This window comes from Thunnus maccoyii, chromosome 14 (genome assembly GCF_910596095.1).
Source record: "Thunnus maccoyii chromosome 14, fThuMac1.1, whole genome shotgun sequence".
Classification (NCBI taxonomy): Eukaryota; Metazoa; Chordata; class Actinopteri; order Scombriformes; family Scombridae; genus Thunnus; species Thunnus maccoyii.
The window spans coordinates 16,722,547-16,745,220 of NC_056546.1; the positions used below are offsets into that span (position 1 = coordinate 16,722,547).

Here is a 22,674-nt window from a genome sequence, read left to right on the forward strand (position 1 = left end):
TCATCCCTCGGGCCTTCGGGAGTGAAGCCTTGGCAGAGTCTGATGAACTACAGCATTGTTACGGATGAATGCAGGTGTCCAGCACTTTCTCCTCCTTGCCCTTCCTTCTGTCTCAAATGTTGTGACAAATTCCTTTAAAAGGTAAGCAAGGTCATAAAATCTTCTTAGAAACACTTCGGAGAGCCGCGACCGCAACTTAACACAGAAACACACACACCTTGTGTGCATGCCCAGCACATGTGCGAGTTCAAAGATACACGCACACATGGTTCACACACAAAACCAAAAGTACAGCTGTCTGTCAGTAGTGTGGAAGCAGTGTGGACAAGATTCTCTGCGTGTGTGTGTGTGTGTGTGTGTGTGTGCTAAAGCAACACAGGTGCAGTCAGGGACACTGAAGAAGAAAGAAACAGGCCTCCTGCCCTTTGAACTTGATCTTGAAAAGAAAGCTGTCTTTCCTTTCTGTCAAACAAGCTTAACTGCTATGCCTTCGAGCTCTAGTGAGCGCTAACTGGTCTGGTGAAAAACCTTACGCCGTTCATTTATTCACAGACGGTATTCACTCCAATTCAAAAGTTTTCACTACACACTTGTTGGAAATATCTTCAGTGACATGTATATATCATCAGCAGTCATTTATACTGAAGCCCTTTTTTTTTGTACTTTGTTTTCATATCTGTTTTATTTTAATCTATTTTATTTTTGCTCCAAAAGAGAACTGCAACCTTATTGTGACAGTCCAGGTGAAGATTGTAAATTTCTTATCAACACATGTTCAAATATGTGTTTCTGTCTGCCAAACAGCATCAGGGAGGATTTGCCCAATTTATATTGTATCCCTCAGTGTGACAGGTGGACTCAAGGCTTGTGTGTGTGTGTGTGTGTGTGCATGTGTGTGTCCAGACGTCCAGAAATACTGGTTCAAGGTTAGGACATGTTTTTTGAATTTGTGTTCTGCTCCTGTATCCTTGTGGAATACCTCTCTTGCGATTCAGTTAATGATGTGGTTTACAGAACAGAATATGGGACCTGAAAGACCAACAAGACAGGGGGGGGGCAGTGGCACAGAGGTATAAATTGAAGAATAAAACATAGAGATGCGAGAGAGAAAATAAAACAGCTCCAAGCAAGGTTTAATCTAATCTAGAATATAAAAAGTGAAGCTTTAAAGGGGACATATTATGCTTTTTGTGATTTTCTATTTTTTTATACTGCTATGATGTTGGTTGTCTATGTTAAACATGGTCAAAGGTTCAAAACTTGAGGTGAACATATGTAAGTCAAAAGCCCAGGCTTCAGCCTGCTCTGAACACTTCATTTACAATGTGACCTCTACTTCCTTGCTTGTTCGCGCATGCCCACAAATGACAGCCCGTTACGTAGTCTTTGTTGCTAAGGTTGTTCATGTTGTCCACTCAAGTTTCTGATTGGATTTGGGCTCAAACATGTATTTGTATGTCTTTGATGTATTTGAGAAGTTTATATTTCAAGTAAAGAATGAGGAAAGAGAAGAAAAATCCGACTACCATTGTTTGTCTACGTAGTCTCTGCAGAGAGGCGGCTTCTGAGAGCTGGCCAATCAGAACAGAGTGGGCTCATTGGGAGGGGGGCCTTAAAGAGACAGGAGCTAAAACGGCTTGCTCAAGACAGGGTGAACTGAGGGCCTGCATAAAAGGCCAGTATAAGATAAATAAGAAGTTTTTTGAACTATAAATCATGTAAAGATATACCAGTAGAGCTCCAGAATGTAAACATAGGCCTGGAAATGTGAATGATGTGTCACCATTAATAGCGCTCATGAAAGACAAGAAAGACTAAGAGATGATAAATGGCTTTACTAAAGTTTAAGATACTCTCTGTTTCACACAGCAGAGATGAGAGTATCCCTCACTGGAGGTGTAGACCAGGATGAGGAGGGAGAGGAGGGCGGCTTGAGAGGCCGTAAGTGGGGCCTGAGTAGTTCCTTTATCAGCCCACTGATAGGAGACGTCTCTCTGTGTGTCAGAGCTGCTCAATGCTCTCCTTGTCTCCGCTTATCACCGCTAATTAAAACATTTGGATTCCTCCGGCCTGCTCTGGAGGAGTGTGTGTCTGTCTGAGGATGTGTGTGGGAGACATGAGAGCGGAGAGGAGTCAGAGGAAGGAAATGTAGCAGCTTGGAGGATCTTCTGTCCATCTATGGCCAAAGGAGCTCAGAAAATACTCACCCCTAACAACTGATAGACAGGCTGCTTCTATACAGACACAATACCCTTTATATAAACTTTTTATGTTAGCAGTTTTGTTTCCTGTATTTCTTTTTTAAATCCCATATTCATTTTTGGAAAATAAGGTGCTTTTTGTGCTTTACTTTCTACTCTCTTGCCTTAATCTGCCCCCAAATACACTCACATTCTCAGCCCCGAACATCCTGTATCTGCTCCTAATCGACACACACACACAACACACACACTTAAACACACACACAGACTAGACCTGTGCTTCTTCCTAAAACTGAGCCTGTTCTTTGTAGGTTCTGGGTGGGCTCATGTCTCTGTCTTTTCTAATCCTCTCCATGACCCCTGCTCCTGCTCTGACAAACACAGAGCTGGGATCGCTGCGTTTCTTTACATGCACAACTCTATGACCACTCGGCCACAATATCCACTGGATGTTACACCCTGCCCAGTTTGAATAACTCCTGAAACAATGTAACAGGAACATTTCTGATGTTTTTGTCAAGACTTTCCATAAAATTATCTCAGTTTGGTTACCGGTAATCATAAATCTGTATGCCTGGTCACACAACTGCTTCAGTAATCTATCAGCATGCCAAACAGAACAATGTGGAATGATTGTACAGAATCGGTTCAAATTGTGCGCAAAGGTGTGATGTCTAATTCCTTTTGAAACCAGGGGTGCTTATGAGTGCTGATGTGGTTGGCCTGTGATGGATGTGTCTTCCCCAGGGGGAGTTGATGTCTTATTGCTTTACTGTAAATGTTTACATTCCTACATGCGCTGATGCTATCTGCTAATAGTTTCTGGAACAAGCCTGAAGAGTCCTCTGGGTGGGATTATTTGCTTTGTGTGTGTGTGTGTGTGTGTGTGTGTGCATGCGCGTCCGCTTGTGTGTGTGTGTGTGTGTGTGTGTGTGTGTGTGTGTGTGTTGAAAGAGAGACCAGGTCAAAGGGAAGCAGATCTGTCTTTAAACAGAGGTATTAACCATGACCCCTCTCCTTCCTGAATCCTGCCCTGTGCCGGCTGAGGGCTAACACATTAAAACACACTGCTGCTCTGTACAGCCACTTTCCCCAAAAGCAAAACAGTGATTGTTTCTGTCAGAACAATCAAAAGTAAAGGTAGGGTGTGAATAATCACGAGAGGACAGCCTCACCCAGTGTCTGTGTCGTGTGAGCTCTAAATCCCTTCATATCACCCGGCAGTGTCTCGGTGCCAGCAGCCGTTATGTGAAGGTGATATTGTTTAAATCAACAAGGCCCTTAAGAAAATGACTCCAGTTACAATAGGCGCATCGGAAATGCATGTGTAATTACAGCTCAGGAGCCATGTGAGAATTCTCCGTCAATAGATCTGTATCTTTAAAAGTGCAGCTGAGCGTGGATTAGGTGAGAAGCCTACTGTCATTCCTGTGTTGTGCACTGTAGCTCAGCCCCACCCTCAGTGCATTCCTCTCAGCTGAGAAATCTGCAGCGACATAAAAGACAACAGGAAATTATCTGTTTCCACTGGTATTAATAAGTTCTATTTAAATCCACCCTTTAATGCTTTAAGTTGTGGAAGCTGGTGCAGTTGATTGTTCAAAGAGGCAGAAGAACATGTGTTTCTGCACTGCTGTCCGACTCGTTTAACTCTCTCTCTCCCTCTCAGCTTTATGAGCCTATTCACAGAGAGACGCACAAATAAAGCACAACGCTGAATGTTTACATACTTGAGTATTACATTTATAGATACAGTAATGCTTCATGGCTCAGTGGCCTACAGGCTGGAGCACATGCCAGAAAAGCAGTTGACGTGGCTGCAACCTGAGAATGATTTAGTGATATTTCAGTAATGGAAAGAGAATAAGGGTTTCAAGACTAAGGCTTTGTCTGAAATCATTCACATAGAGTATTCACCACTCCCTATATAACAGACACTCAATAGTTTACCCTATGGTGAGCAGTAAACTGAGCATAAATTTCACAGTCAGAATTCAGACACCTGGATACAATGGTGGACAGTAAATATAGTGCACACTATGGAGGGATTTCGGACACATTTTAGGAGTCTACAGCCATGCTTGAAGCTCTGTAAGGCTATACTTGACACGGCACTACAAGCTAAAAGCTAATGTCAACGTCAACAACTTTCTCCCAATGACGATGCCAACATGCAGGATATTAAGCAGGTATAATGTTTACCATGTGCACCATATTAGTATAGCATGTTACAGTTCTAACATTGCTAATTACCAGACAACTCAGAGTAGGTCTGTGTTTATGGGAATGTAGTTGTAGAATGTAGCAGGAAATGTGCAGATATTTGGTCATAAACAAAAGTATTTTGATCCAATGATGATTCTAGATGAAGTGGGATCAAAAACTCATCCTAAGGAAGACATTATTGACTGTAGCAAATTTTATCCAAAAGTTGTAGAGAGACAGTTTACTAAATTAAAAAAATGTCAACCTCATGGTGGCACCAAAGTGATTAGGATTCCTCCTCTGGGGACCACAAATGTCTATACGATATTTCATGGCAGTCCATCCAATTGCAAGAGCCAAACTGCTAACATGGCTTGAAGATTTTGAGCTTACTGTGGAATTGCTTCACAGTTTGTGCAAAGAGGAATGTTTACATGACTATGGCTCACTTTTAGTTTTACCTCCTAATAAAATAATTGTTTAAATAATCTGGTTGAAATGCTGGTTAGCTTTCTAACTTGTCTGATTGTCTTTCTCGCTCATGCGTGTTTCCCATTTAGACTGTTGGCAAGATGTTGCTGTATTTCCAGATCTCAGTAATGACTCGGTGAGTACAATGTCATCACCACTGGTAGAAAATGGTGGCCAGAACTACAAAAATAAGACCCAAGTTGTAATAAACCTGAAGTGAAGACAAGGAAAGCTCTTTTAATGTCTAATGTTAAACCTCACTTAAGGATGAGCCCCATAGTCATCAAAAAATAATTCTGTGTTGTGTCACCTTTTCAGTGTCTCCAACTTCTCAATGGAAATTTACATCAATATGACGTCACAGACTGGGTGCAGGAAAAGAAAATCTTATCTAGTCACGGTAGACAGGAATGACTAAAGCAACTATTCACCAGCACAATGTGAATAATCAGAGCACACAGGACGTAGCATACCTCACAGCCACAACGCAACGCCATGACCTTTTCTGTTGCATAATCTAAGTTCTGAATAGAAAATACAAATACACCCCGTGCAAATGAATTTAATTAGACTTAATGTTAATTAGACTTAACAGTTGGACATTCAAAAAGAGATGTTATTTCTCCTTCACAGAAACCTGCTGTGTGCACAATGCCAACCACTTACGATAACTTGAAGTGGTGTTTTGATACAAGAGATAAATGAGGTTTGGGCTGGTGCCAGAATACGGCACAAGGTGACTCTTTGTGCCAAAGCAGCTTGTTGTAGGAAAAGGGGAACTGAAGTACCTATTTTATATTACATTTCTTTGATGTTGCAGCCTCTTCGATGTTGTAATATTGTAATAACATTAGCTAAGATATTTGCTAGACAGAACACTACCTTGCTTTAGGCAAATACATGCCAACATTGTGTAAATAAGCACACAATTTATCTTGTCAAGTCACTGGACACGTTGGACAAATATATACATACATGTTGTATTTCTAGCCACATAAGGAACAGATCTTATCTGGTCATTACAGTAGAGCTCATGGTGCCCTCCCCAGCAGCCTGCAGGCCCCAGCCTTAAAACTTTGGAAGTTAACACCAACTTGCTGGTATAAGCACAATCAGTTAAGAACAAAACCAAACCATTAGTCATCTAATTTAGGAATAATGTTTTTACTTTCCTATGGAGTGTAGCTATTGTGCATATTCCTTTAGGATGAGGGTGTAGTCTTTTCTGTTAGATATGATTAATGTGTGCTGTCTTGTGCTGCCCGGCTGGATGGTGCAACATCTCCACGGTCTATTGACCCTCTCTGACTCATGCAGCACACAGTAGAGCAGAGTAGGCCTATGGCGGACTTTTTTTACACACATACAAAACACACTTAAAAAAACATTCACCTACTGAATATCATTTGGCTGAGTCAGTACAATTTGACATATTCGTGTAGTGCTAAAGTAAACTTTAGTATTACAGTAAACTTTTTTTGTTGTCTGCATGTCTTTGTATGGATAGGAAACTAGATTGGCGTTACAGTACATATCCCTTTCTACACACACTTTTTAAAGACATCATAAAGTTTTATATTCATGCTATTTGTGCCAAAGTCAGAGCCCAGCCTGCCTCTTAATCTGTTGCTTTAGTGAAAAAAAACCCCATCCAAGATACATAAACACACAAGACTCCTAAAGGTCCATGAACTCCATGTAAAGAATGTGTTCCTGCACGTGTTATGCTGAGTTTCATGATCAATAAAAATGTCCCATAAGTAAAATAAATACCTACTAAAAATGTCAGAGTGCGGTCATGCGTCTCGCATGCTGAAATAAGCCACTTTCTCTGGTTGGGTTTGTATAAATTGTAGATTCCTTTCTGCTCAGTCTGGAATGGACTGTCTAAATGGACTGTTACTGGCAGTCATTAAGGAGGGAAAAAAGCGATGTATAGATCATCCTCTGGACTCTACAGACACCCAGTCCTGATCCCAGGAGCTGGCACTGGGATCTGGGATGGCCTGAATTAATACTGATTATAGGTTATATTTAAATAAAATTGGTAAATAAACAGCTGCATCATTTCAGATCCACTATGTTATTTTTTATAACATAAATATATAAGTTGGTCATTTGTGTTAGACTTTTTTTATTGTTAAATTGTGTGTAACTGTAGGATATTATTTAGACAAACCACTAAATGCTGCATTTAAACTATATTTGATTTTCTGTTTTTTTTTGTTTGTTTTTTTCAAATATTACGATATTTAACATTTTTGTCTTAAAACTGAGGAAAAAATATTAAGGTGAAAATTTGAACAGTAATGTTTTTTGAGCTCACAAAAGTAATTTAGACATTAAATTACTCTGTTGTTTTGAAAATAGTTTAAAAAAAACTAAAATACATATGAAATATATATTAGCACAGGCCTCGCATAACAGATTTGTATTATTTATTTCTTCTAATTTCCCTATTTATAACAACTTCCAAAATCTTTAAATTCAGCAAATCATTTGCATTTTATGAACCTTAAACTGCAGGTCAAGTTCTCATATTGTTTGACTTAAAAACAAAAAAAAAGGCTTAACTGTCTTATAAGACAAACAAGAGCCATAAAGAGAAACTGTTATATTTTCTGAAAAACAACAACAATCTCAATCAGTTTTCGAGTATTCCGTACAGAAACTTCCCTTGAGGTGCACCATCGGAGAGCTGCTAACTTATAAAACAGTCACACACTTTGTATTTTTGGTGACACTTGTTGAAGTCATTTACTCTCCAAAGTTGCAGTAAGTTCAGAGAGCGCTTCAGAGCATTCCTCCATGGGACATGCTACTCATGCTCCAGGGCTGGCAGCAGCAGTGCAGGTAGGGGTAGCACTGGTAGGCCTGGTACAGCGGTACAGTCATGGGGATGTGTACTCCATTCGCCTGCTGGTACTGCTTTTGATCGTCCCTCACCAGCACTTTGACTGCTACCTTCTTTGGTGAGCTGCACGCCGCCAACTCTGCAGCCATCTGGCGCCGTTTGGTTTTATATCTCCTGTTCTGAAACCAGATTTTCACCTGGGTCTCTGTGAGTTTCAGGGTCCCTGCCAGATCGGCCCGTTCAGGACCTGAGAGGTACCGCTGCGTGTTGAAGCGGCGCTCCAGCTCGTAGACTTGAGCGTGAGAGAAGGCCGCTCTGGAGCGCTTCTTGGTGCCGGACCTAGACTGTCGCTCTTCTGGGGAGCAGCTGACCATCTCCCTGCTGTGATATCCCTCCTCATCCACCCCTTTATCCTGCAGTTTATCCCGCTGCACACAATGTGGTTGCTTGTCTGCACCATCTAGGAAAGACAACACGGATTTGCAATGACGATGGTCACATTTAGCAAACTGTCATTCTCTCTCAAGAGGGTCAAAAAGTCACTACAGGAAGGTGCTGATGTTGGCCACTATGAGGCTTTTCTTTCTTATCCTGTCACACGGTTATGACAGTTGGGAGATACAACGAAATTGTATTAAAATGAAATTAGTTAATGTGAACATTTTTTTACAAGCAAACCCCCCCTCAGTAAAAACTCACAACACGACCTGGAGGATGGTTTTCCAGTGTTTTAGAGTCACACTTCACAACCACATTAACCTGGTACCTTTCTCTCGATTATTGAGCTATTTTTTATGGTATATCGGCCCTTAATATATCTCTATGCAAAATGTAAGGCCTAAAGAAACACTCTCGAAACACTCTCACCATGTGGGAAAACCCCTGGACATAGTGTTGACGATTATTAATAATTCATCATATTTTCTGTCGTCAGTTAAAATCATGTTTTATCTCAAAAAGATGGTAAAACCAAGAAAAGACAATTCATCATGTTTCCAATGTAAAATTTCAATTTTATTATTATTATTTTTTTTTATCTTGAGAAGTAAAAGTAAGTAAATGCAATAAAATGCGTAAACTTGTCTCTCCCGCTGCAGTCTAAACGCATCGAGTTTTTATTTCCTCACTGTTAAATAGAAGAAAATAGCCGACCTTCTCTGTGCTCAGTCTCCTCTCCTGTGGACTCTTCGCTGTAGGTATCACATTTGAGGTTCCCAACAGACACACTGAGTTCAGGAAAAGGTGTCTGAGGGTGGATGCGGTTCTCATCCACGTCTTGGTGAGACAAATCAGGGATTCTTGTACCTCCATGCCCGGTGTAGATGTTGCGCGTTGGCGCGCAGAGCTCCTCTGTACTCCAGGTGCCACCGGGTTTCCCCCGGTCACCGCGTCCTGTGGTGAGGATGTCTTTGATGGAGAAGGACGAAAAGCTTAATGTCATGATTAAAATAAGAGCACGGATGTTTCCTTACTCCCACATGTGGTTTATATGCAGGCATTAAGAGATCGGCCACCTGAAAGCAAAAGCCCGTACTGATTCTATCTTAACCGCCTCCGTTAATTGCTCTAATTTAATTGTGGTGAAGTAAGTCCGGTCTGCTAATGAACAGCTTATAGCGGGAGCTGTCAAGTCTATTACAATATTCTCAGCAGCAGCAGGAGTTCTAGTCAACAATTGATTGGCTGTTTCTCTGTCTGGTACCTCCTTCGTACCGCCCAGCTCCATGTCGGTCTCTGTGCCCTGCGCTCTAATTGAGGACGAGGAAGGCTGATTTTGCAGTTGAACTTCTTTAACTTAGGGGGTGTGATTTTTTTATCCACTTATGAGAGTAAAAAACGTTAAGAGCGTTCTGCAGAGGCTGTTCAAGTATGTGCGCACGAGGAGAGGACTGTAAATACAGTAGACCTTATCGGCAAAATCAAAATGTAACATTTATATTAGACAATAGTTAGAGACTCAGAGTGGATGTTGTCAACCATTCCTGCAAAATGTAGCTCATATGTAATATGTTACATGACTTACATGTAAATTGCAGTAAGAAAACCTGATGCGTAAAGTTCCCTAGGCGTGCGTAAAACGTGGCTAAATGCAAGCTTTCACTTGTGAATTGTGGTTTTAAATCCTTCCACATTGCTGCAGAACAAGAACGTTTAAAGGAGTTGTGACTCAATTTTTATAAAACTTTGTTTTTAACTCCCACTTCAGTTAATAAACTTGTTTCATCTCATCTTTGCAAAAATCAAACCTTTTATTCTTCATAATTGGGTATTTTAGCATTTTATCCACAAAATTGGTCATTTTTAGTTGTCACATTGTGAAGTGTTTAATGAGGGAGCCTCAGATTTTTGATTCCATGATGCTAATAATCCATAATACTTGTTTATAAGACTCATGACAGAAAAGTCACCGAACTGAGATTGACAATAGATGTTTGATCCGTATGAAGGTTGCTGCTGAAACAGGTGAGTAGCGCCGCCGTGTGGTGATGATAAGTGATTTCCAAAGTTACAGGGGGTGCGTAAAAAGAAAAGATGCATGGCAACTCCCCCCCCCCACGCCTCTTCCTCTCTCTCTCGCGCACACACCTTACACAATCAGCAGGCCTATTGAGAAGACGTGATGACAGATGCAGTGATCTGCCTCCTCTGTTATTTTGTTTTCTTCCTCTGACTAAACAGAGAAATCTCTCTCTGTTTGCCGCAGTGCGCAATTCAGCTCACGGGTGTCAAAACATGTCTGGATGGGAAACATTGAAGCAAACTTACATGTGTTCAAACCACGAAATGTCATCACCATAATAAAAAAATGTAACGTTTGAATTCAGCAAAACCATGAGAGGTTTTTCTTGCTAATATAAAATTGTGTTGATTATCATTTCTGAACGCAGCGTATCCTTCACTCACACACTCACTCATAGCTATAAGCACCTTTATGCTTTATAATCCGCATCCAAATACACTCATAATTTCAATCTCCCTTTCCTTTGCTTGCTATTTTCCTCTGGATTAGTGGACTATATTCAAAGTGCATGTATCTGATCTAAAACTGGATACTCTGCAATTCCTGAAAATAATTTCTGTGTGTAGAAAATAATTTTATGTCTGTATTTCTTCTCTACATGATGGTTTGGATCATGCGGAAAAACGCACAAACGCTAGAAAAATATGTTTAAATCTTGTGATGCATGTGATGCATCAAGTGGCTTTCACAGTAAGGTTTATTTATATAGAGCAAAACTACAACTTTATCTCAGAGCTTATTTTTTTTAGTGTACCACATCCACACCCTTAATCATTGGGCCATTCCAAACTGATTTTAAATTCTCCCAGAAGGTTATAGTCCTGACAAACACCTAATGACTGAGCCTTAATTTACTCCTGCTTCTCCACGCACTTTTCCCTCTCTATATTTGGGCCCTGGTTCTTTTGTGAGCTGCTTAGTGGTTGCCATTGGAGACTTTGTTTTGGGAAACTCCACGCCTCGCTCTGCGATGAGCCGAGCTGCTATCTTTGGAAGCAGGAGATAGCGATCGCAGCGCCTGTCAGGGCAGCCGTGGCCAGGCCGCGTCCTCAGGCATCGCCGCCCTGTCGCCAGCTCTATTTACACTAGTGACTCTGCAGCACTTAGGACTGACACCAGGTATGTCCTACCGGCAGTGCAGTAGCCAGGGGAAGTGGCCAGTGAGGCTATCAGAGGAGACAAACACTCTGTTTACGTTGTCATTCATCTCCTTTACATCTTAGTGTCTGCGTATTCGACCATGCCTGGGAGGTGAAGGTGTTTGTTTAACACTGTTACTAATTAATGGCGTGTGTGTGTGAATGAAAAAAAAGAGTAATTATTCTAGATTTATTGTCAATTCTTGCCAAACACATGGTGATGATTAATATTAGTATTATATAAGTAGCTTATCTTGTTTTAACTGGAGAACGATATATTTCAGCGTCAGGCATTAACAAAGATAAAATAAATCCAACTGTATTTATTATCCAAAGCTTTGTGAGTTTATGTGCTCTGTGGGTCCTGAGGATGCGGCTGTCTGGTTAATGTCCATCTCTGAATCCTGACCGGACATTAGCTCGCCTCTACATTCTCACTGTTTCTGGTTCTTGTCTCAGACCAAGGTCTGCGACAAGCTTTCTCACAGGAAAAGAAAACGTTTGCCTGGCTTTAGAAACGACCTAAAGCTACGTATGCTTGAAAAATAAACCCAAGGCAAAATTTATTTATTTATTTGAATTTCCAAATCCATATTCATATAATCTAAATGTTAAAACGTAATAACGCATCGGGAACGTCGCATTGGCATAAAGAAATGCATCATCACATATTTATATTCTGTGCTTTTTTTTTCTCTATATGTTTTATTTATATATATTTTATATATCTTAATAAGCCTGTTATTAATAAAAGTGAATGAAAAAATCTGGCACACGCGCACACACACAAACACATACACGCACACACACACACCAAAGGACAACATAAAAAAAAAATTGTGCCATTATGTTTGTTGTATAATGTTAATTATCATCGTCATTTCGTTATGCGCATAAAAAACAGTCCTGGTAAACAAGCGTCCGTTTTAATCAGGTAATATACCACTCCATGTCACGCACTTTGTTTCATAGAAAAGGCTACTGGCCAAACACAAGTCACTCTGCATGTTAAAAAATAATAAACAACATAATACTTTATAAAACTGCATGAGGAAGGCGATTGAATGGGTCCACTTGGATCAATAATTACTCTAATTCTGTAGGCTATTGATAAAAGCATGTGTGTGTTTTTATGGAAATGTTAATACATTACTTTTTGATCCTCAATATGCCAAATTACGCACAGTCTTATCGGAAACATTCAGTCCAACAATCAAATATCCAACAGCAGTTTTAATACGTTTTATAAACATTGAGGCTCAGAGATGAAAAAAAAAATCTGTATATAGTTTGTATCTCAGTCAACTGTAGCGGGTTAGAGTTTCCTTGAAGGCCCGCCTGGAAGCCATGTATTTTCTTTAGAGTTTTAAAATGTGCTTTCATTGCATTAGTTGACTTGAGTCCATTCAGCTATCCCAGAGAAGTCTCCTCTAGCTGTGATTGTGCGTAAAAACTGCGCTACCATGCCCGGATGCCCTGCAGAGTTCCTTGACAGGGTGTGACCACTGGTCCTTGGTGAGCCTGGCTTTGCGTCTGTGCTCCAAGATTCCCCAAATTCATGTTCATCAACGCATTTGCAGTGGTGTTACTGGGCGGCAGAGCAGGTAGACTAGAATAAGTACAAGAGTAAGTGTTGGTATACACCGAGTTGTTGTAGCTGTAGGCCGGATAGCCATTGTAGCTGTACGGGTTTGGAGCTCCGACTGTGTAAGAGGTGTTATAGTTTTGGGATCCAGTCAGACAAGGCCTCCCGTCCCGGACCAGCACCGGCACAGCCACCCTCCTGGGCGGCGGAGGTGGATGGTGGTGGTGATGGTGATGGCCTGCCATCTCCAGAGTCTTGTCCTGCCGCTGCCTCTTGCATTTGTACCTCCTGTTCTGGAACCAGATCTTGACCTGGGTGGAGGTGAGTTTCAGCGAGCTGGCCAGGTGCTCTCTCTCCGGGGCGGACAAGTAGCGCTGCTGCTTGAACCGCCGCTCCAGCTCGAACACCTGAGCCTGGGAGAAAAGGACGCGAGGTTTCCTTCTGGTCCTTTGCTGTTTATTAGCGGTCTTCTCCGAGTCTGCGTCCTCACACTCAGCCCGCAACGCACCGCAGCTCTCTGCATGGAGACGAGAGGGAAACATTTATAACTGCTAATTATGCATGATCCATTTTGGCAACATTTATCGCACAATCTACGATTTCCTTATCTATTAACACTGATATCTACATCAGATTATTTATTTCAGTCTGTGTTATCTTAAAAGTTTGAGGGAAAACATTTTTTCCTCAGCAAATAATTTTGTGGCAGTTTTTTAAAAATTGAAAATTGTCCTGCATATGATTTAGATTTTTTTTTTTTTCATAGTATTGACCTTTAATTATTTAATCATTCTTCAAACATTACAAGAAAAAATGAAAGTGCACTAGATAAGAAATTATCACGCCAGCTTTTTAAAATAATAACTGAATATGTGAGTATATACATCCAGATGTGTTTAAGTGATTACAAAGTATATTTCATTGAAAGTGAATTCGGAAGAAATTTTGATGAAATAGTTGTCAATAAGTGTAAGAAGGCTACATGCTTCACACTGAGATTTCTCTGACGATTAAATGCGCATTCAGGGTAAATATGGGAAATTGTAAGACAAGTATTAAAAATACGTTTAGTTTTAGTAGTTTAGAATATAATTTGGTTTGGTGACTTTAGCGGATTTTTAAAAGTAGATAAATCAGTACAGGTGTAAACAAGACTTAAATGCCTGCAAACTTTATGAACAGTAATTGAAATAGTTGGCGGTAAATGAATAACCTGGAATTACACTTTGCTGTATTTTCATCAAATGTGCAAGGTGTGGCACTTCATATGTGTGTGTATATATATAGAGAAATATATTTTAATCTAAATTTTAGTGGTAGTATCATTCCAGAGCAAAAATGAAGCCAAAACGTATACATGTATTTATTTTATCCATAGAAAACAAAACAAAACAAAAAAATCCCACCATTGAGGAATTGAGGACCTATAGTTCTATATTCTTATGTTATACAGTCTGTGCAGTTAATGATAATTTCATCGTAATTCATACATGAATCAACACATGCTATATCGTATCTTCTCATATTTTTTCTCCAGAAATGTCGATTAAAGTTTGTTTGGAAAATTTGCCGTCCATTTCCGCGAAACTGTCAGATTTTTCAGTGTTTAATGCGAGTATCATCTATAATCTGGGTCTCTGCTAAAAATTTTTTATACAGCTATCAATAATAAATACAGCTACCATCATCACCATCCTCACTGACTTCTGAACGAACACCTTTATTATTAGACTGTGTACTCACTGGTGTCCTCCTGCTCGGTCTCCAGCCGGAGGTCTGCAGAGTGGCTCTGCGCCGGGTTGCTGAACATCTCCACCGGCAGACCAGACTCCGCCAGTCGGTCATGTACAGTCAGCGCGTTGAGGTACGACATCCTCTCCTCGTTCTCCGAGAGGCCGGAGCTGATGGGACTTGGACTGTCCCTGCCGGCCAGCATGCAGGAGGGCGGTGAATGGGAGCGAAACGATTTGTTTGGGAAAGGTCCCGGTTGTGAGAGCGCACCAGAGAGACCGAAGCAGGAGATAAACTGGAGCTGGTGTTGCTGAGATTGCTGCTGCAGCTCTAACTTCAGAATGTCCTTCACAGAAAAAGGCGTGGTGGAAGAAGTTATGACCGGACTTGGAAGCATTATTACCACCAACAGAGAGGTGACAGACAGCAAATGGTCAACAGGCCCAAAACTGGACCAGTTTGTCTTCGCCGCGCGCGTAAAAGAAATAAATACCCCGTGCGTAAGCGTGAAGAATGGTCGCGCACTGCTTGTTTTTCATGCAGATCGAGAGGGACTGGCTTTCTTTCAGCTGTGACATCCCTCTCCTTTGGCTGTGTGTTTACGGCTGGAGGGCAGAGAGAGAGAGAGAGGAAGAAAGAGAGAGAGCGAGCGAGAGGTCGATCCTGTTTGGTTGGCTGAATTCAGTTATCTAGAGAAAGAGCTGGGTCAGCCAAGATGCTGTCCTCTCCCTTTCAGTGACGTCCTGAAGCGGGGGAGGGATTGACAGAGCTCTCTCTCTCTCTCTCTCTCTCTCTCTCCCTCTCTCTCTCTCCCTCTCTCTCTCTGTGTCAGGAAGACCTATAGACCTAATTTATGAAATAATATCAACACCATCAACTCTTCTAAGACTGTTAAATGTGATAAAGATAAAGATTTGATCACACGAAATGTTGTTTTCCCAAAAGAAAACAACACCACCAAAAATGAAAATAGCACACGTGCCTTTTAATCTATATGATAAGAAAGTATAGCCTATATAGCATAAGCCTTAATATGGTTGGGCATCTAAGTAATTGGTTGAGTTTATCTAAACTTGAAAACCACTTATTATCTGTTGGATGGTCCCACGGCACCACAGCTCTTCCCATCATCACTACGGTGGTTTTTCAGATTAGGCATATCTTCGTTTCCTGTCTCGGCAATCCATGGATAAGATAATATGCCGCGACTGTGGGAAATGAGATAAAATTGGCAACCAAAAGAGGCATGACGTATATATTTTAGGACCATGTCGTGTATTTATGTCTCCTTATTTTGAGAAAGTTGTTTGAGTTTTTTTTTTTTTTTTTTTTAATTATTTCAAAAAATATAGCCATGATACTTTCCCTTGAAATTACGCCAGTATCTCCGAAAAAAACCCAACCTTGGATAAAATATTAAGACAGCTTGCTCAATGCAAAATATCTGTATCATATACGGTAATTAATGGGATACAGAAAAAGTCCTTTGAATCATTTGAGAGATTGAGTGTCGCCACAAAATAGTTTAATTCGATAAACTTCTGCAATAATAGTAATAATAATAACAATTATTATAATAATGTCACCTGCTTCAAAAAGATACGTTATGTTTAGTTTAGACAGAAAATGCCCTTAACGTTTGGCTCAAGTACGACTTGTTTGCAGATTCACAGTATTCCCAACAGGTTTGGTCATATTTAAGAGATACTTAACAAAAGAAAAATGTCTTAAATTTCTGCTTAATTTTACCTGAGTGTCAGAGGGCAAATATCCTGAAACGGGACACCTCTCTGCCGGTCGCCTATCAGTGGCCAAGTGCAGGCGCCAGGCTCCGAAGGCCCATTGCTCCTAAACTGTGTGGAAAGAAAAGGAGGTACGCCGACATAATCTCATCCGCTCACCATCAACAAGGCGCTGTTTAGATTAGGGCAGCGTCTTCCCCTCTTCTAAAGATCCATGTCTTTAAAACGGGCCATTTAAGTGGAGTGGAAAAGCACAGAAAGGAATTAGGTCTGCGGAGAAAATAGGCATGAGTGTATACAAGGATTTAACATTTCCAAATGTAGCCCCGTAAAAATAAAAGGAGATTTTGGATGGTCATTTGAGTTTGCGCCCTGCTGGGATACTGCTGAAAACATCTTACATTACAGTCCTCCTTAGAATTTACTTCTAAGGACAACCACTGGTTATTTTTGGGGCTGTTGAATGTGATTTTGCGCGTGTTAGGTGGAATTTATTGAAGGACTTTACTGGAATGTATTGACTCATAAATGCCCCCCAAAAGCAGTACATCGAGCCAGTGTATTTCCCAAATATTTACTCTGTCCTGTTTATTGAGTGCAATTATTCAAAGAGACAACCAAACAATGTACGTTATATAATGGCAAAACAGAAACAAAGAAGAAGAAAAGAAAATAAAGAAATTTAGATTCGTATGTGTTTAACTGCAAAGTGTTATTACAGTCTTTAAAGGCCATTAGCGGCCGTATTCATGAGAATTCAAAACGTCATGGGCCAGAGACTCCGGTTACGCACTAACGGCCTAATTAGCCATAACCCCAAAACACGCACGCGCGCTCATATGGCTGGCTCGACTCCTTTACTGACCATCATCATCAGTGGTCCTCGCGTGCCACCGCCAGCCCAAAAAGTGGCCAAGCAGAGAAGCGTGTTTACGGAGCGGAAGAGTCTGTTTCCTGCCTGTAACAAAACCCAGACTCCCCGAGAGTGTCAAGGAGCTGCTCGGTGATGAATGCGACTCTCCAATACATCATCTTAATTTCAGAATCATCTCGATAAGCTGGGTAAGGTCAGACCTACGGAGAGGTCAGCACGGATAGTCTGCAGAACACAGAACAAGATAAATACAAGAAGTTTAATTTGTTGGATATTGATACTATCCACATATTCACGTTTCAATCATCCTCTTAATTCACTCTCTGGTGAGTTCTTTAAAACTGGTGGCTTGCCAGGCAGTGCTGAACAAGTTTCTTCTTGTTCTCCCTCTTCTCTCCATATCTCTGGCAGGCAAACCTGTTGAAGCAGTGTCTTCTGCAGTGCAGAGTGGCAGGTGTATATTCATATCAGAGGTTTGCAAACCCAGAAAAACCAATCCACTTTGGGGATGTAGGCTTGAATGTTCTCTAAAGACAGCAGATCCCTGAACACAGAATGGAAGTTTGATGACCTGGTAATGACTGTAATTATCTTTCCCCTGTGGTCTGCATGTAAACCCGAGAGGCGAGTGGTATCTGATGGTTTTACCGCAGTGGTAAACTCTGCGTAAAGAAAGCATCAACACCTCACAGTGTCTGTGGGTGCACTGTACAGGCCTCATGCATGTGTGTGTATTGAAAGAAAGGATGTCTGTTATTATGACTTGACAGAGCTTTGTAGAGGAGCACTTAACATCTTTCTACAAAGGAGCTGGTTGTTTACAGGTGTTACTATAACAGCCTAGATGTGTGATGAGGAACTGAAGTATGACTGTCCATTTGTCTTAGCCAATAACAACACTAGATTGTGGCATCAGGATTAGGAAAATAGATTAGCTTAAGTGTGTCCGCATGATTTGTTTTCCATGTTGTGTGCGAGTCCAAGATTGGGTGTGATAGCTTTTCTCCGGCATGTTGCAATGTGGAAGTGATGAGGGGAAAATTAGACCTTGAAAATATAGAGAAGAGAGCAGAATTATACGCAGACTGTATGCATGCCTCATGTGGCTCATAATGTGCTTTCCTTTTCCCCTTTTATTTCATGGTCATCAGTAATAATGGCAAAGGACCAAACTGTTGTGTTGTCACTAATGGCTATGTTCTGGGTCCCGGAAGGTGAGTCTTATCAGCAGCCCATGTGATGGTGTCAGTAGCCAGGACCTAGACTGTGCTATTGTACCCCTGCCTGGGCCCGAGTGACGGATGACAGCGCCTTCTCACTGGAGGAAATGAGGAGGCCAGAGGCGAGCCTGGGGCCAGATTTTTAGCAAAACCCTGTTCTCTCCCGCTCACCTTTGGCTCTGAAAGTGCCAAATATTCCACTAGGTGATAGGTAACTTGTATGGTGCAGCAGTTCCTCAGGGCTCACCAGGTTAGAAAAAGATATCCAAGTTAGGTAGTTTGTTTGAAACACTGTGAGCGTTTGAGAAACCCCTGATCTGTGTATCAGCATGGGCCATGAGGGCCATGAGAGGAGGAAGTGAGGTCAGGTCCGTCTGGGTCCCCTGCCCTTTGCCCTCGCTTGGGTCTCATAAATTAGCCTGCTGTAATTCTCTTTCAGACAGCCTTGCCCCAGCAGGTGTGTGTTTGTATATATAAGTGCTAAAAGAGGGATGTAAGGGCTGTGATGTCTGTGATCTACGGTGTTGGGAATGTAGTTTGGGAGGAAACATGCAACCTAAATATGCTTATCCTCTCCGCTGCCACACAGGCCATGTAGATAAAGACGCTGCAGGGAAAACGGATTCTCACTGAATAGGATGCGTTGGCCTTTAGTACTCTCATTAGCTGCTTGTATGCTCTGTCGTACTTGGCCAGTGCTGGGTAAAATCATTTTAAAAATATCAAGAGGTTGGATCAAGTTCAGCTTGCTACTGGAGGGATGTTCTCTTGCTTGCTCACGGCTGTAATGGCTCTCCTGGGAGAGACAATGTTGCTGTGAAATAAAAGCATGCATGTATCCTGGCTTCATGAGGTAAACATCCTTGTGAGAAAATGCTGCCGTCTCTATAGCAACCAGAGTGGTATCTTTATCACAGTGACAGCTTGTTTTGGCAAAGCTCTGACTCCCTACATATAAAGTTCAATTTTTGTAAATAATTACTATTAGAAATACCAAGCAATATTGTTCCAGTGTGCTTTATCTCCGCTAATACGCATTACCAAGTTCAAGCTGCATGCTATCATAACGAACAAGGAGACTGTCCTTCAACTGAAGGACTTTGGTTCAAGCTCCAGTGTTTGCAGGCATCCGCCCTCCTGAATCCCTGGTTTGTAGCTGACCCTGAACTCTGACCTCTCTGTAGATGGCAGGGTGCAAAAAGTTAATATCCCTATTAGCATTGATCAAATATTACATCATTACACATCCCAGTACATGCAGTCAGGGTTCTTGTGACCTCTCTCTCTTTTTTTCTTCATAGCAGTTCGCTTTAACTATTTATGCAGACAAAAATGAGCAGTGAGGGTGAAAATTCAGTCATGAGTCTTCCACTTCCTGTCTTTGTTTCTTAGCATGCATATTTGTGTAAAGCTGAGGTCTGGAGAGGCTGAGCTGGCCAAAAGACAACATCAATCAATTAGAATAGCATACTGTAGACCTTGTGTTTGAGGTTCCACCCATTTCAGCCTTGCAGGGTAAAGGCCAGATCAGAGCGAAGCCGTGAGTGACAAGCATATTAGCAGACCTTTAAAGATATTACAATACTTGCCAAAAGTCAAATCTTGGATCAAATATACAGTCAGTATCCATTTATACATAAAATACATTAAAATTTTGCACTTTTATTTAGAAACAAGCAATGTAAATTTAAAGGATTAGTTCAACATTTTAGGAATTACAATTATTTGCCATTATTTAGGTGAGATGACTGATACCAACCTTCTCAGCTAACTGCCGGCAAAAAGAAAACAGCTGCATTTCCTAAAATGTTTCCCAAAACTACTCTAAGTTAATTTAATTTTGTGTGAGTAGCATGTATGACTATGTATGTATGTATGTATGTATGTATGTATTAACACACTAGTTTAACTGTGGAAACAATGTGGTTGCCAGTGTGGGATTCCTGTATTTGCACTTCAAAAATATAGATAGCCAAGGGTGTGTTAGCGATGGGATGTCTGAGAATTTGCATTTTCCAGAGTAATTATTGTATTATCTGAAAAATTAAATTTGAATTTCATTTGAATACACTAATCCAAGCAGCTTCTGTTCAATCAAACGGTTTTCTTTGATCGTAGAGGTATTAATAGTTGGATCCGGTATTCTTGGTCCTTTGTCGGGTGCACAATGTGAGCGTGTTTGCATGCACAATATCTTATGATCATTACTGCAAGAAAAAAAAAAACAAAACACAGATTGTCACAATATCAAACGGAGCACACAAAGGCGCACATACACAAACTTGCGCAGACCTACACACAAACACACTTGTTGGAATGTAGTCAGGCACACAGAGCACTGATGTCTGTTACTGCATGCATGCTCCATCAGTCATTGGACTACACAGGGAGCAACAGGGAGGTCCTGCGCTCCGTGTTGTTGCTGTGTCTAGTCCCTTGTTAGAGAATTGATGACACTGTCTTTGGAAAACAAACAAGGCGGGGAGCTAAAAAGGTGGTCACTCACCACAGCTCCCTGACCCAGAGACACAGAGGCCATCGCTACATGTGTGCAACGCTGCAACGTCCCCCTTGGAATGTGCTGCAGTATATGTGCACACACACTCCTGTTTGTGTTTCTGTGATACCGCCGCTGGAATGTGTCTGTCTTGTGCCTGAATGTGTGCCTTTGTGTGTTTTAGTGTCAGCGTACCACAGGAGCAGTGATAACCTGCATGCAAAATGAAAACACTGTGATAAAAGAAACCTTGTTGGCACTACTCTTTTTTTGTCATATTTGCATTACACAGGTAGATGCCAAAATAAATGTTCCACATATCACTGTCAGGGAAATGCAGAGACATTGCCTGTGAATGTTTGGCTGACTAACGCATTGATCTGGATGTGACACACTCTCCCTATGGGCACTGTCTTGCCAGCGGCTACTCCTGTCACTCCTTGCTCTGACTCACACTTCACATCACAGCCCACACCGTGGCCCCGGGGCCTCCCTAGTACGTACACACCAAACCCTGCCCTGGGCCCCCAAGCCTTGTTCTGGGAGCTCAAATCCCATAATTGCAGGGCTGACAGTGATAGCTAACATACGAGACACCCTCACCTGGTCGGAAAGAATGAAAACATCTACTGTCAAAGTGAAGCGAGGAGATGACTGGGGGTGGTACCAGGTATGGGGAAAGTGAGTAACATCTGGGACGAAACAGAAGGGGAAAAGAATAACTCAATGTTCTGTGATAGCTATCAGGAATAACTGAACCACTTTCTAGTAAAGTATAATTTATGAGGGGTTTATAGGGCGTAACTGATGATTTAATGTTGATAACTTATTGTAATGGTTTTTGGATGATTTATAACCTATGATTAAGTAAGGAAACTTTGGGGCTGCCAGGTTGTGAAGAACACCTTACTTGCTTTGTCTTTTTAGGTTGCTCTGTAATTTATCAGGAAGATAACAGTGACTTGTTAGACCACTTACCTTCTGGAAAAGAGCTGCAAATCAGTTCACTTGTTTTACTTGTCAATATTTACAACTCCAGATTTACCAGCCAGATTTATATTTTTGCAGCCTAAACCCAAAAGTTATCCTTATTAATAGTTAATATTATAAGACAGTTCTCTTACACATTAATTCATGCATTTACTTATTTTACATTTTAACATGTAGAACTGCAGATTTAGCCATACAGATTTCCTGCAACCTCAAATGTGTCCTTACAAATACTGTATTACTGAGCAAAATAGCATTAATTAATGGTTCATTAACCATTAATAAAGCCATTAGTTGCAAATTATAAACCCCTATAAAGCATGCCTTATCAGAAAGTGATACTGGCTTAATGCGTCATCAGTGAGTTTAACTACACAAACTAGGTTGGACCATATAATAGCCCCTCTATCGACAGTAACATTAAGAGCAAGCAAAGACTTATGAATTATGACTTTTTTCTATAAAGCATTAATAATAATTTATTAACCATTAATAAACCAATCAGTGATACAGTAGAATAACTATGAAGAACTTTTACTTATGTAAAAGTAGTAATACTATAGTGTGATGTACTCTATTATAAGTAAAAGTCCTTCATTCAAACCTTTACTTACATTTACAAAAGTATGGAAGTGTCGGCAGCA

The 22,674-nt window shown here is 41.0% G+C and overlaps 2 protein-coding genes across 2 annotated transcripts; both read right to left on the reverse strand.

Annotated features, from left to right (window-relative positions):
- Positions 1-7,124: 7,124 nt before the first annotated feature.
- On the reverse strand, positions 7,125-9,377 carry nkx3.3 (NK3 homeobox 3). Its single transcript, XM_042432837.1, has 2 exons — positions 8,884-9,377; positions 7,125-8,191 (listed from the first exon to the last, which is right to left on the reverse strand). Exons 1-2 carry the CDS (start codon positions 9,170-9,172, stop codon positions 7,671-7,673), a joined length of 810 nt encoding a protein of 269 aa, XP_042288771.1. The 5' UTR covers positions 9,173-9,377; the 3' UTR covers positions 7,125-7,670.
- Positions 9,378-12,350: 2,973 nt separating this feature from the next.
- Positions 12,351-15,237, reverse strand: nkx2.3 (NK2 homeobox 3). The gene is made up of 2 exons (XM_042432838.1): positions 14,720-15,237; positions 12,351-13,493 (listed from the first exon to the last, which is right to left on the reverse strand). The coding sequence occupies exons 1-2, from the start codon at positions 15,102-15,104 to the stop codon at positions 12,850-12,852; spliced, it is 1,029 nt and encodes a 342-aa protein (XP_042288772.1). The 5' UTR covers positions 15,105-15,237; the 3' UTR covers positions 12,351-12,849.
- Between the last annotated feature and the right edge of the window lie 7,437 nt (positions 15,238-22,674).

Coding starts and splice junctions, on each gene's coding strand:
- nkx3.3 (XM_042432837.1), bottom strand. CDS start 9,172: ATGACATTAAGCTTTTCGTCCTTCTCCATCAAAGACATCCTCACCACA. Junction 8,192..8,883: donor GGAGACTGAGCACAGAGAAG/GTCGGCTATTTT, acceptor TGTCTTTCCTAG/ATGGTGCAGACAAGCAACCA.
- nkx2.3 (XM_042432838.1), bottom strand. CDS start 15,104: ATGCTTCCAAGTCCGGTCATAACTTCTTCCACCACGCCTTTTTCTGTG. Junction 13,494..14,719: donor GACCGAGCAGGAGGACACCA/GTGAGTACACAG, acceptor GTCTCCATGCAG/AGAGCTGCGGTGCGTTGCGG.